The sequence below is a fragment of the Camponotus vicinus genome, unplaced genomic scaffold, assembly GCF_025532165.1.
Source record: "Camponotus vicinus isolate PSW18456_S1 unplaced genomic scaffold, iyCamVici1.0 SCAF_1, whole genome shotgun sequence".
Taxonomy (NCBI): domain Eukaryota; kingdom Metazoa; phylum Arthropoda; class Insecta; order Hymenoptera; family Formicidae; genus Camponotus; species Camponotus vicinus.
The window spans coordinates 21,480,011-21,492,739 of NW_028141945.1; the positions used below are offsets into that span (position 1 = coordinate 21,480,011).

The following is a 12,729-nucleotide window of genomic DNA, read 5'->3' on the forward strand; positions in this document are numbered from 1 at the left end:
ACGGAGTCACTAAGGGGGGAGTGATTGTGGCGTCCCTCCATCTGGACAAAATACAGATGAATGGGTTTACGAACGCACTAGCGCCATCACATACCTCGCCCCGATCCACCAAAGACATAGAGGCACTCACTCTAGTGTGTCTCGTCGTCCGAAGCGGACGCAAGTTACCAAAGACTGAAACCATAGTTGTAAATTCCTTTGTTGTAAAATATATTTTTATAAAGACAAACTGAATGTATCAATCCACCCGGCATCGAACGACAGTTAATAGGAGGTCTTTAATAACCTGACTCCCTATAGTGTTAGATGTCGTGTAAACCGTGCTTTACGCCGATGTTATTACACCAGTTGTAGTAACGCTACTGCTGCTGAGGAAAAGGAATAGACTTACAAATCCGGCTTTAAGAAGACGTGTAAACGCTACGAGAGTTATAACAATCGTATTGCCAACCTGAATAAAAAAATAAAATAAAAATGACAAAAAACAAATATGACTCACTTCATTAAGGTGTTAAAGAGGAATAGTGATAAAATAAATCCTTGCGTGTAAACGAACATCACTTTTAGGGAGTTATAACTATGATTGTTATTAAACCAGATTAACGTTGCCGTGTAAACGTACTCATTGACTTCTCATTAACTCTTCGCGATTTTAAATCTTCGTGCATATTTCTCGAACGCTCCATAAAGTGTGAACGAAGCACTCCAATACGCTTCCCGCACACTTCAATGATTGACATTTTAGGAACTCTTCATTTACACTTCTTAAACGCTCCATAAAATGTAAACGAAGCACTCCAATACGCTTTCCGTACATTCAATGATTGACATTTTAGAAACTCTTCATTTACACTTCCCAGTCGACACAATTTGTTACTGCTATATAACTTGGGAGTAATACTTTATATAACAAATGTTTTGTGATATTTATATCACAGTTACTTCTATTTATCGCTTCCTGTTATGTAATATAAATGTACGAATGCAACATATTATTTACATAACAAGCATGTGGTGCTTCAATATATAACCAATATTGCAGTATGATATTGCAGCAACGTAAAATCAATATCATTAATCAGTTATATGATATTATTTTTATATAGAATTTAAACGTTGAATCTACATAGATGTTATATTATGGCTGCGTTCCGAAATTCACTGCCAGTATTGTAAATCTATAGTTTATGTTGTTATCTATAGTTTACGTATATTGTAGATTTTCATTACTGACAGTGAATTTCGGAACGCAGCCTTTATTGTAATCGTCCGTGGCGTTGGATCTTTTGTTCTTTCCGTTTTGGCTTGTCGTTGCTTCCTATACCATATAGAAAACTTTTTAATAGGTAAGTTATTTTATTATCAGTGCATTTATTTTTAAATGTAAAAAGGAAAGCCTTTTGTGTTTAATATTAGATTGCTGTTATTATTTGCAGCATCATATCTGCATCATATCTGATTCCTCAAATTATCGAGGATTAGTGTGGTCTAACCTCTCTCAAGGATAATAAGAGCGTGCAATAATATCAAGAAAAATATTTGCTCAATTACATTAACTCAGAATGTACTGGTTTCCGGTATTAGAATTATATATTTTTTAAAGCTTCTCTGCAACTCTTGCGTTAAAGAAATAATAGGGGTTTATAGTATATGTATTAATGTAATGATTATTATTTGTCTGTTTTTTTTTATAATTTCTTGAGATTTCACTTTTCTAAAAAATTAACAATAGATAAGTTGAGTTACTATTCTTTAATTACATTGTATTGTGATGTATTGTGATACTTAAGTGCCTTAAGTACAAGAAATTCTCATGATATAATAATTTTTTTGTTTGTGATAATTATATTATGTCTCAATGTTAATATTGATATTGTGCATTATAATTTTAAGTATTTTTAAAAAATACTATAAATTTTAAGAAATAAAATATTTTATCAATAACATCGTAACAATTATTTTTCCTTTAATAGGCTGATGGCAGAGAACAAGACGTAAGCGTTTACATCTGTCGTAGTTGTTAACGTAAAGTAAAGCAGAGAAAAGCGTATATGTAACCGCATCCACACAAGAGCCTCTCACGACGTACGTATATGTTTTGTTCTGCTTTACTTTATGTCTACGAGTACGACAGATGTAAGCGCTTACGTCTTGTTCTCTGCCATCAGCCTTATAAACGTTACATCGTCTTATTACAATTATATCTTATTTACGTATAAGTTATATATATGTTTTATTAATGGTATATATCTTATTTATATATATGTTATGTATTATATATGTTTCATTAATGTTATTCCTTGGTTGCAGTATTTTCAAGTAAGTATGTAACATATATATATAGCAACTATGTTTTTCGGTTATGTATTTGTAACATAAATGTATCATCACCGTTACTTTTGAAAAGGGGCGAAATTATAATATAACTACAACATTGCAGCAACTTTCACGTTATATAAAATGTGATATTGAAATGTATAGCTGTTATATAGTAAACACGTAATTGTGTCGACTGGGTTTCTAAACGCTCCATAAAATGTGAACGAAGTACTCCAATACGCTTCCTATACACTTCAATGATTGATGAACTTAGAAACTTTACATCCACATTTCTTCAACGCTTAAACACTGCACAAAACATGTATGAAATACTTTCCATACACTTTAACAATTTAAAGAAATATTTTTAAGGACGTCAAAGTTTCGCGCGAGCACGCAAGGATCTGTTAGTTCGTTCGTTTACCGCTACGCGACGTGCGATACGCTATCTTTCTCGTATTTAAGTTTAGTTTTGAGAATTATATAAAGTTTACAAAGAGTAACAAATAAGATTAAAGATATACTTCAATTTAATTTCTGATCTCGATGCAGGAGCTTCAGATATTAAATTGATTTTATAAGTCGGACAAGTAAATGTCTGGCGAATAAACGAAAATAATCCGTTTATTACCTATTTAAAATGTAAAATGCAATATTAACGGTACAGTATAAATATAGTAGAGTATAAACATTTCATTCGTATTCGCCAATAAGTTTGGTGACATTTCATTTACGTTCTTTAAAAATTATATTAGATATTTCATTCATGTTTGTCGGAGAATTCGATAACGTTTCGTTTACGTTCCTTAAGGAGATTGATGACGCTCCGTTTACATTTGAAGGATATTTCGTTCACGCTTGTCGGAGAGTTTGATGACGCTTCGTTAACGCTTTTCTAACACTTAATAGCCGCTTTCTTTACGTTCCGATGTTTCAATTTACGCCTTTTAATAGCTTCGTTTACGCTTCCGTCACTTTTCCGTTACATTAGATTTACTCTCCAATTCATGCTTTGTTAACGCTCGGTTTACATTTTATTTTCGCCAGGGCATCACTAGACCGGCATAGATGATACTGCTTTTCGCGGCGCTCGGCCGCTAGCATGCACTTGGAGTGGGGAAAACGGCATCGAGAGACTGGTTATGAAAAGTATATACAGGGTGTTTCTAAAACTATGTCAGAGATTTTAAGGATGTATTCTAGGGATCAAAATAAGAAAAAAAGTTCATATAAACATGGGTCCAAAAATGCTTTTCCTCCGAGTTATAGCCTCCTAAAGTTGAGGGAAAAAATCGAAAAATGTATTGTAACTCTCGGAGACTTTTTCATAGAACGTTAAAGTTTTGCACAGCGTAATAATTAATAATGAGCTTTATTTTTATGTGGTTTTGACAATTTGACCCGATTTTGAAGGAGAGATATGGGGGGGGGGGTGCTAATTTTCAAAGCATTTTTGGACCCATGTTTATATGAACTTTTTTTCTATTTTAACCTCTAGAATACGCCCTTAAAATCTCCGACATAGTTTTAGAAACATCCTGTATATACATATATGGCAGATCGTCATAATGTTGAATGTATAATCGAAACGTTTATATTATATAATTTATTTAAAAATTGTTGACACAAACACACACGTTGTTTATATGTAACAAATTCCTTTCGGACATTATTGTTCTCGGGATCATAAGTTAGATTATGTGTATTAATAATTATATTATATATTATATATTTATGTATAATAAATAAATTAATATAATAATATACATAAATATATAACATATAATATAATTATTAATACACATAATCTAACTTATGATCCCAAGAACAATAATGTCCGAAAGGAATTTGTTACATATAAAGTTAATAATATATCACAACAACGTATGTGTTTGTGTCAATAATTTTTAAATAAATTATATAATATAAACGTTTCGATTATACATTCGACATTATGACGATCTGCCATTATTTTGCTGCAACATCATTTTTAATTTTATTGTTTGATAAAACGCTTTTATTCTTGATATTACTATATTTGTAAAACGTCTGTATTATATAATTTATTTTAATTCAAAAATTCTTGACATGACATTTTTGCAGTGATTACAATTATATTGTTATTATTTTGTGACATATATGATTTTATGCATATATCATTAGAAATGTATAATGAAAAGGATTAAGTGGCGCGCGCGAAGCACGCGCTTTGTATTGTTCTAGTATGGGTACGGTCAGGGAGACGCTCTGAATGCTTTGAAGCGTTTGATTGACCAATCAGATTAAAAAAATCTTAACTCCTTTTGTTCTGATTGGTCAATCAAACGCTTCAAAGCATCCAGAACGTCTTCTTGATCACAGCCTATGATGAAAAAATAGAGTTTTAAAGAATCTGCAAACTGGTTTTAACATTGTCTCTATTTATCAGTAATTATAAGTATGTACTGTGTTGAAAATATTGCATATATTGATATACAGGGCGATCCTGAAAAACGTTATGTCTTTAAAATGACGTATTCCTGATACCATTCTAAGACAATTTTTCCTTTACCAAAATTTGATTTGAAGCGTAGTTTTTGAATTATAAGCAAAAATAGTTAGTAAATCACGCGTCGGGTACAGAAGGCAGGCAGGAGCGGCGCGGCGTGCCGCGAGCGCGGGCGCAGCTGACCGCCCGACGGGTGATTATCACCGCATGAGTCGCTAACTATTTTATCTTATAACATAAAATTATGCTTTAAATAAAATTTTGGTAAAGAAGAAAATGTCTTAGAATTACGTCAGAAATACGTGTTCCTTAAAATAACGTTATTTTAATAATGAAAAGTTGTTCCGGATCGCCGGCCGTCCGACGTTGCAATCAGCTGATTGCTACACGCGATGTGTGTATGGCGGAGTGTGTGCGTAAGAGAGAGAGAGAGAAAGAGAGAGAGAGAGGGAGGGTAGGAGGGACAGACATTCATACACACGCACGCACTTTTTTTCTCGCTCTCTTTCTCTCTTTTACGCAACACTCATACTCTCTCTCATTCAGTCTCTCACTCACACTCTCTCGGTCACTCACTCACTCACTCACCTGCTTACTCACTTGCTCACTCACCTTGTAGCAGCGTAGCGAATCTTCATGCTATGTATTGTTGTTATCTGCTGCACGGTTATGATTGCTAGAGATGCGCGACACATCGAAATTTTTTCGATTATTAATCTCACACTCGATTGACACAATACAGATTACACGATAACGAGTTTACTGTTTATTCACTCACTATTGATTTATCGATACCAAAAATTACTTTCAAAGAAATGCAAATGCAAACAGCACATGACTCGACGCGAAGCGACGGACCGCGGAGACTGCGCGACCACAAGAGTTATGTTGCCAGAAACGCGACACGCGACGTAATTAAAATTACATTATTCTTGCGATTGACTTAAATCTTCGCATCGTGAATGCAATAATTTCGAAAACGTAATAACGTACAACACATGCTTTTTAAAATAATAATTATTTATTATAATTAGAAATAGTTATTATTTATAATAAATAATTAATTTTTTTAAGTATGTCATTATACGTTTCATGTTTTCTACCGCATTCGCAATGTGAAGGTTTTAGCCAATCGTTCGTCTTATCTCGCGTCAATCACGCGCCACGCGCAAGTCGTTTGTTAGATGTCGCGTGTCGCGTTTCTGGCAACATAACTCTTGTGGTCGCGCAGTCTCCGCGGTCCGTCGCTTCGCGTCGAGTCACGTGCTGTTTGCATTCGCGTTTCTTTGAAAGTAATTTTTGGTATCGATAAATCAATAGTGAGTGAATAAACAGTAAACTCGTTATCGTGTAATCTGTATTGTGTCAATCGAGTGTGAGACTAATAATCGAAAAAATTTCGATGTGTCGCGCATCTCTAGCAATCATAACCGTGCAGCAGATAACAACAATACATAGCATGAAGATTCGCTACGCTGCTACAAGGTGAGTAAGCAGGTGAGTGAGTGAGTGAGTGACCGAGAGAGTGTGAGTGAGAGACTGAATGAGAGAGTGTATGAGTGTTGCGTAAAAGAGAGAAAGAAAGCGAGAAAAAAAGTGCGTGCGTGTGTATGAATGTCTGTCCCTCCTACCCTCCCTCTCTCTCTCTTTCTCTCTCTCTCTTACGCACACACTCCGCCATACACACATCGCGTGTAGCAATCAGCTGATTGCAACGTCGGACGGCCGGCGATCCGGAACAACTTTTCACTATTAAAATAACGTTATTTTAAGGAACACATATTTCTGACGTAATTCTAAGACATTTTCTTCTTTACCAAAATTTTATTTAAAGCATAATTTTATGTTATAAGATAAAATAGTTAGCGACTCATGCGGTGATAATCACTCATCGGGCGGTCAGCTGCGCCCGCGCTCGCGGCACGCCGCGCCGCTCCTGCCTGCCTTCTGTATCCGACGCGTGATTTACTAACTATTTTTGCTCATAATTCAAAAACTACGCTTCAAATCAAATTTTGGTAAAGGAAAAATTGTCTTAGAATGGTGTCAGGAATACGTCATTTTAAAGACATAACGTTTTTCAGGATCGCCCTGTATATGTCGTTAAAACATAAAAATTATAACAAATAAAAGTAGTGGTAATTTATATAGATCATAACAAGAAAAAAAACAGTGTGTGTGTAGAATCTTAATACAAGTTTATTATGGTATGCTGGAGTCGATTATGCGTCAATGACCACAATGACTCACGCATGCGCGCGAAAGTCCCATCGGAGAGATTTGTCCCTTGCAACTGGCTGCAGTAGCCACTCAGTATCCCGTACGTATCTGGTCGGTAGCGGTCTGTGATCTGTTTAACAGCGTGAACACCTGCAAGTGTACTGTATTGTTCTTACGGCGAGAGATTAGTTGAATATTTTCGAACAAAGAGTTAGAGAGAGACTCCTGTTCATCCCGTGAAGATTGATTTTACATCCGAGCGATTAATGTACAAGATAAATAATGCTTGAGATGTGAAATATAATATCTATTCTTCTAAGAAAAAAAAGGTTAGTAAGAAAAAAGAGCGGGTAGATCTCGAAATAAAGGAGAAAATGAAGATTCTCGTCTATAAGGATCAAAATGGCGATTCTATAAAACGTTGCGCGAGAACAAAAAAAAAGATGAGACGTGAGAAAAGATTGTAATATACGTTCCAATTCAGAATATTAAAAAATAAGAGAAAAAAATATACATGTACAGGACATATCGGAAATTGTGGTACAAGTGCAATGGAGAAAATTTTTTATGCAAATACGAGTAAAAAATGTAGGGAAAAATTTTTTCATATGAAATTTCGTTTTTTGAGAAAATTGAATTTTTGCTTTTTACTTTTCACGAGAAGAGATTTTACATATATATTTTTTTTACTTTTATTTGCATAAAAAATTATCTCCAATGTGAGGAAAAAGAAGAATTGAATATTTACCGGAAGAAGAGAATATTTACCGTAAAAATATGACGCATAAAAAAGATATATAAAGAAAGCTCCTTTTTTTTATTACTCGATTTAAAACTCGATATTACGTACTTTTTGGCTATGAAATCACCATGATTGATAAATTTTATCGATTTGCTTTAACGTGCGCAGTATTTGGGATTTATCATTAGGATAATCTTTTCTAACTTTGATTGCAATCGTAAGAAAATTAGTATATTAATAAGTTCATTTTTCAAGGTCCGATTGCATCAGCATTTTGGATTTAAGTGGAACTTATATAAATATGTATCTATCTTTATTTCTCTCCTCTTCAAATTAATAAATTTATTATACAACAAATATATATCTGTCTAAACATGGGATAGCATTTTTTGTTGGAAGAGTTCATTTATATCGTTAAATATCACACATATATATTATATAATATATGTGTGTGATATTTAGCGGTTTTATATATATATATATATATATATATATATATATATATATATATATATACATTTTTCTAATAAGGTGAACAGATTATATATACTATGAAGATGTAAATATGTAAAGATAAAAGTGATGATAAAGATGATGAGATTCTGGAGCAATTTCTTCATCATTGAATATATATTGCAAATGATATATTGATATTTACAATAATGCATTGCTTTATGTGATTCTGCAAAATAATGTATGTATATTTATATTCACACTCAAAATAGATACTAAATAAATAGATTTTATTATGTATTTTTGTTCACACTAACAAATTATATTCAAAGAAAATAGGTGATGAAGATAAGTACCCAGATAAGAAAATACTAGCAGATTGGCAGCAGATTTGATTAGAATCCCACACCAAAATCATAGCCATCTGTGCCCGCATTAACCTTATGTTCTGACGGCAGAACCTGCTAACAGGCGATGTGAGCAGATTGGCAACAAAAACCACGCAGATCCTGCTAACAGGTAATGTGAGAAGATTGCATTGCACAGACCCTGTTCAATTTCTGCCGCCAATCAGACATCAAACTGTGTTGCGCAGGTTCTGCTTGATTTCTGCTGCCAATCTGCTATGATAATTCTGTACAAATCCTGTTCGATTTCTGCTATTGACCTGCTGTCAAATTATGTCAGCAGGTTTTCCAGTATTTTTGTTGACATTCTGCTTTCATTATCTAATGTAACAGGTTTTGTATACAATCTGTAGTCTTTCTGCTGACAAAAATTTGTCACAGATGTTTGGCAAAATCTGCTCGAACAGACTTTGCTATCTGGGTAGATTTTATTATATATTTTTGTATTTATTACACTATATCAAAGTAAAAGTTACATTATTAACATTACAAGTTATACTTCTTATAATTCTTTAATGCTAGGGTTTCTCCGCTAGAGTTTGTGAAATTTATTAAAACTAGATAGAATTATATATATGTGTTTACAATTCAATTATATATAATTGAAATTAGTGGAAAATTAAGTGATTTATCATTAATATCAATTAATTTTTTTTAGATATATATTAAGTTTGTGACGAGACAAGCTATAGTATTGCAATTTGGATCATAAACTTCATAATGGAGCAGTTTCATCAGGAAATTCTCCGCCAATTGAGGAAAGATATAATCGATGATTTAGATATTGAGAATGACATTTTAGAACCTTTAACAAACAATAATATTTTAAACAGAAATGATATTGAGAGCATTTACACTGGAGCTACTAAAGAAGAAAGAGCAGAAAAATTGATACATATACTTCCAAGGTATGTTTATACTTTCTTTTATTTTATATGTGCACATGTTTAATCTTTCATATCTGTTTTTACCTTAATTGTTATTTAAATTTTTATCCTATTTTTACTGATAAATAACACTAATCATATGCTGTAATTTATGCTGATAATTATTTATTTAACAATAGAAAACCTACAATAAACAGAGAGTTCGATATAATATAATACATAATAAATCATTTTATCACATATAATATGTAGTAAATCATTAAGTCTTTGTATTAACATTTTTAAGATGTGGCCCATATGCTTTTGATGTTTTTCATCAATCCTTAAAACATCACTACATCTGGCTTAGTGAGCATATAGATAAATTGTTACATAATTATAAAGTAGAAAACAATGAGGAAGTAGATTATTATGTTGGACCACCTAATATACCACCTCTTTCTCCATTGACAGTTACCAGAGAAGAAAAGGTATAATTACAAGTATAATATCTATATGATATTAGATTATATGAGTCATTATCTGACTACATTTTGATTATAAGTGTTCTAATGTGATAAGATAAAATTATATCTGACATTATATTTATCCCTATAATGCATATTACAAAGTATATGTCAGATTATATTAGTACACAAAGGAAGGTATTTATATCACATAATCTTTGTGATAAAATTACTTTAAATATTTTTAAATATAAAGAGAAATTGTAGCTTTTTTTCTTTTATAACATCAGATGTAATATATTTAATTTTGTGATATTATAGATGTAATTTGTTATGATACATTATTTCGTTTTCTCTTATTGACTTTGTTTCTTTCCATGCATACATATGGAATCTAAATTGTAAGTTTATACTAGTTACTCAATTTCACTATTTTTATGCAGCTTGAATACACACACACACACATAAGTTAACATAATAAAATAATATAATAAGTCATATAATAATAATAATCTATAATAAAGTCATATATATACAGGGTGGCCCATTTTAATCCATCCAGTCGAATCTCTCGAAAACCAAGCCCGGGAGAGAAAAATGTTTCAGACAAAAGTTGTTTGGTTTCGAGGGGGCCATAAGATGGTACTATTGGTTTGACCTTGAAGAGTCATTTGAAGGTCACGTGAAGGTCACTTCAATTTTTTTAAATGGAACACCCTATATATTTTTGCACATTCTTGTAGCTGACCTCGAGAAACACTATAATTAAGTACCTTTTTGTTAAGTACTTTTTGAGTTATGAGGCTTGAAATAATTTCTTAATTTTACATAAACCGTAAAATATCTTGTAAAATATTCCCGGTGTAAAGAAAACACATAGTTGTTTTGAAGAAAAAATATGTAATTTGCAATTAACAATTCCATATTTTCTCTTAAAAACAACTATGTTTTTTCTTTACAACAATTGATTCCTCTCATTATTTTGTACATAAAAGTATTAAGGTAAGATATTCGAAAAATGAATATTTTATTAGATATTTTACGGTTTATGTAAAATTAAGAAATTATTTCAAGCCTCATAACTTAAAAAGTACTTAACGAAAAGGTACTTAATTATAGTGTTTTAGAAAGCTCTCGAGATAAGCTACAAGAATGTGCAAAAATATATAGGGTGTTCCATTTAAAAAAATTGAAGTGACCTTCACGTGACCTTCAAATGGCTCTTCAAGGTCAAACCAATGGTACCATCTTATGGCCCCCTCGAAACCAAACAACTTTTGTCTGAAACATTTTTCTCTCCCGGGCTTGGTTTTCGAGATATTCGACTGGATGGATTAAAATGGGCCATCCTGTATATATATATATAACAGCATGTATATATGTATATATGTGTATTTTTGAACTGTGTGTAATTTTAATTATCTAATTTATAAAATAAAATTTCATTATATAATATCATTATGTTTACAGATTATACAGTTGACGACGGCTTTACAACAATTAAAACCTGCAGAATACATTGTATTACATGGTATGAAGGGATTTGGAAAATCAAGTCTAACTGCTAATATTCTCCAAGATGAAAGATTAATGAAAAATGTATTTTCTGTATGTTTTTTGGTTATTAAGCGCCCTTAACTTAATATTATATTTTGCATACAAATTATTTTTCCTTTATTTTTATTTTAGAATCAAATTTATTGGATTAAATTTACATGTGATCGTTCAACCGATGACGAAATACTAATTCAGTTAAACACACTCTATCATAACATGAAGAACTTGGCAGTCCAACCAGAATCATTCACTCCGCTAGAGAAAGATTCTTTAATCCGATTTTTTAAAGGTTATTTTTGCCAGCCAGATAAGCGCAATGCTTTACTGATTTTAGATGATGTATCTGATAAAAAGATTGTTAACGCTTTTGATTTTAAATGTAAAACTCTGGTTCTTACCGCTGATATCAATGTCGTAGAAGGAAAAGTATATAAGAAAATAGAGGTATATATCTAGATAATTTAGAATATATCTTTCATTTTATGATTGTATATATGCATTAAAGTATATAATTATTTTTAACAAAATATGCATCGTTTTCAGATGAATGATGGATTTACAGAAACAGAGACATTAGGTTTGTTCGCTAAAGTGCTGGAAATGGACGTGGACAAATTACCTATAGAAGCAAAAAGAATTCATGAAGAATGTAAGGGTATGCCATTGCTCATCGCCATGTTTGCTGCGCAATTTGAAGAATTTAAATTTGATATGAAAATGCGCTCTAATAGATGGAAATATTATCTAGAATCCTTGAAAAAGAAGGATGCAAAAAACAAGTATGAGCATTACATAATTTTTAAATATAATTTAGTTTCTAAAAATATTAATAAAATTATATTGAAATTGTTACAGAGTAATAAGAGAATTTTTTAAGAAACAAGAAACTATTTTTGATATGTGTATTGCACAATTAAAACCAAATTTGAAAGAATATTATAAAAATTTCGCTATTTTTAATGAAGATGTTAACATAACTCCAAAGGTATAGTAAAATTATAACATTTGTTAATTCATTAGATATGCAATTCACACACAATGCATGAAGATTTACATCAATGTTGTCATTCATAGAAAAGTATGGGTTAAATTAAAATTGTATAGTTTTAAGAAAAATATAAAACTGATGAAATAAAATGTTTAAGTGAAAGGGTTTTGGACATTTGAAGATGATTCTTTTAATAATTTTTTTAAATAGATATTTTTTTAA

General features: G+C 31.6%; 1 protein-coding gene across 7 annotated transcripts in view; it reads left to right on the forward strand.

Moving 5' to 3' along the window:
* Window positions 1-7,005: 7,005 nt before the first annotated feature.
* Window positions 7,006-12,729, forward strand: part of LOC145959509 (uncharacterized) — a 33,802-nt gene continuing 28,078 nt past the window's right edge. For 2 of the 7 annotated variants that reach the window (XR_014435068.1, XM_083078412.1), the window contains exons 1-8: window positions 7,007-7,356; window positions 8,301-8,463; window positions 9,288-9,537; window positions 9,803-9,986; window positions 11,433-11,570; window positions 11,652-11,963; window positions 12,063-12,298; window positions 12,375-12,504. Coding sequence is in view for 6 of the 7 variants with exons in the window: in XM_083078412.1 (XP_082934538.1) it covers window positions 9,350-9,537; window positions 9,803-9,986; window positions 11,433-11,570; window positions 11,652-11,963; window positions 12,063-12,298; window positions 12,375-12,504 (1,188 nt within the window). In the remaining variant the exon portion in view is untranslated. The other 5 variants (XM_083078415.1, XM_083078413.1, XM_083078414.1 and 2 more) reach the window with 5 other exon arrangements.